The sequence below is a fragment of the Monodelphis domestica genome, chromosome 3 (genome assembly GCF_027887165.1).
Source record: "Monodelphis domestica isolate mMonDom1 chromosome 3, mMonDom1.pri, whole genome shotgun sequence".
Classification (NCBI taxonomy): domain Eukaryota; kingdom Metazoa; phylum Chordata; class Mammalia; order Didelphimorphia; family Didelphidae; genus Monodelphis; species Monodelphis domestica.
In genome coordinates, this window is record NC_077229.1 from 39,709,929 (window position 1) to 39,711,527 (window position 1,599).

General features: G+C 52.0%; 1 protein-coding gene across 1 annotated transcript; it reads left to right on the top strand.

Moving 5' to 3' along the window:
* The first annotated feature begins 287 nt into the window (after nt 1–287).
* Nucleotides 288–1,307, top strand: LOC100028095 (mas-related G-protein coupled receptor member X1-like). The gene has a single exon (XM_001378171.1). The coding sequence runs from the start codon at nt 288–290 to the stop codon at nt 1,305–1,307; it is 1,020 nt and encodes a 339-aa protein (XP_001378208.1).
* The last annotated feature ends 292 nt before the right edge of the window (nt 1,308–1,599 follow it).

Sequence of the window (1,599 nt, forward strand, 5' to 3'; positions counted from 1 at the left end):
GAATAGGGACAAGAGCTAGGCAATATGGGTTAATTGACTTGCCCAGGGTCACCCAGATAGGAAGTGTCTGAGACCAAATTTGAACCAAGGACATCCTATCTCTAGGACTGGCTCTCCATCCACAGAGATAGCGAGCTTCCCCCGCCTCCCTTCCTTTTTAAAAATAGAAACTCCACCTTCCAATTTAGAATCAATAACTCTGAAATAGTGTTTCACCCACTTCCTTGTCTTGGTGTCTACAGGGCGACTGAGAGGAGCAGAGTTTTCTGAGGCTGGAACCACCTACCATGGCTGAGCAGCTGGAATCTGTTCTTGATGCCACAGTGAAGCCGAGTACAAATTTCAGTTCATATCGTCTGGCTGAGGCATATCGAGAATTTGTCTTAGACTACAGGACGGAGATCCTCTCTCTGGTCATTGCCCTGGTCGGGCTGGTGGGGAACAGCATCGTCCTGTGGCTGCTGGCCTTCCTCACCCAGAGGAGCCCCTTCTCTGTCTACATCCTCAACCTGGCCATGTCCGATGCCATCTTCCTTGGCAGCTACTTTGGGTTGTGTATGTGGGCAATTGTTGGAGATTTAGATGCTGCTGTGCTGGAGCTGATATTGGTCTGCATCCTACACATGTCCTACTGTGTGGGTCTGAGCCTCCTGGCTGCGATCAGCACCGAGCGCTGTCTCTCTGTGCTCTTCCCCCTCTGGTACAGATGTCACCGGCCCAAGCACACATCTGCAGCTGTGTGCGCCATCCTATGGGCTCTGCAGGGCCTGTATTGGGGAATAATTGTGGCTCTTCATTTCCTTATCAATTTCCACACCTATTTCTACCGCTTTCTGTTCTTCATCCAGTTTGGCTGGTTCTCCCTCCTCACCTGTGTGCTGGGCGTGTCCAGCTTGACGCTGGTGCTGAGGGTCCAGTGCAGCTCCCAGCGCAGGCACCCACCCAGGCTCTACGTCCTGGTGCTGCTCACAGTCCTCGTGTTCCTGCTCTGCGGCCTGCCCTGGGGGATTAATGATGCAGCTTCATTTTTCAGGAACTCATCTTCAATGCATTTGGGAGCCTCGAGGCTCCTGGCCTGTGTGAACAGCAGTGCAAATCCTTTCATTTACTTCTTCCTGGGCAGTCAATGGCGTAGAAGAGGGAGGGAGCCGCTCAGGGTGGTCCTGCAGAGGGCCCTGGGGGAGGAGCAGGTTGGGGGATTTGAGGAGAAGGACACTTCCCACCCCAACACTGTGGATAAGAACAAGAGGCTCAGACAAGGGAGGGGAGTCCATGAAATGCACCCCTTCTTCCCCCACCCCATCTGACTTTGCATTTCTAGGAGAGGAGACAAGATCCCAGCCTCTCTATGTCAAGGTTTGGGCTTAGGATCTTCTCTGGTTCTCTGTCAGTTCCTCTAGGTCTTAGTTTCTCTCCAAGTCTCTGTGTTTCTTTGTCTTTGACTGGCTCTATTCCAATCTTTCACTCTTCATGACTCACTTCCTGATAAGATCACTACATGGGCGGAGGTATTGTAGGGGTGACATATGTCAGAGGGAACCTCATTGAGGCCAAAACAAGGGAAAGGATGACCCCTCTCAGTCACACATTCTCAACACC

Coding starts and splice junctions, on each gene's coding strand:
- LOC100028095 (XM_001378171.1), top strand. CDS start 288: ATGGCTGAGCAGCTGGAATCTGTTCTTGATGCCACAGTGAAGCCGAGT.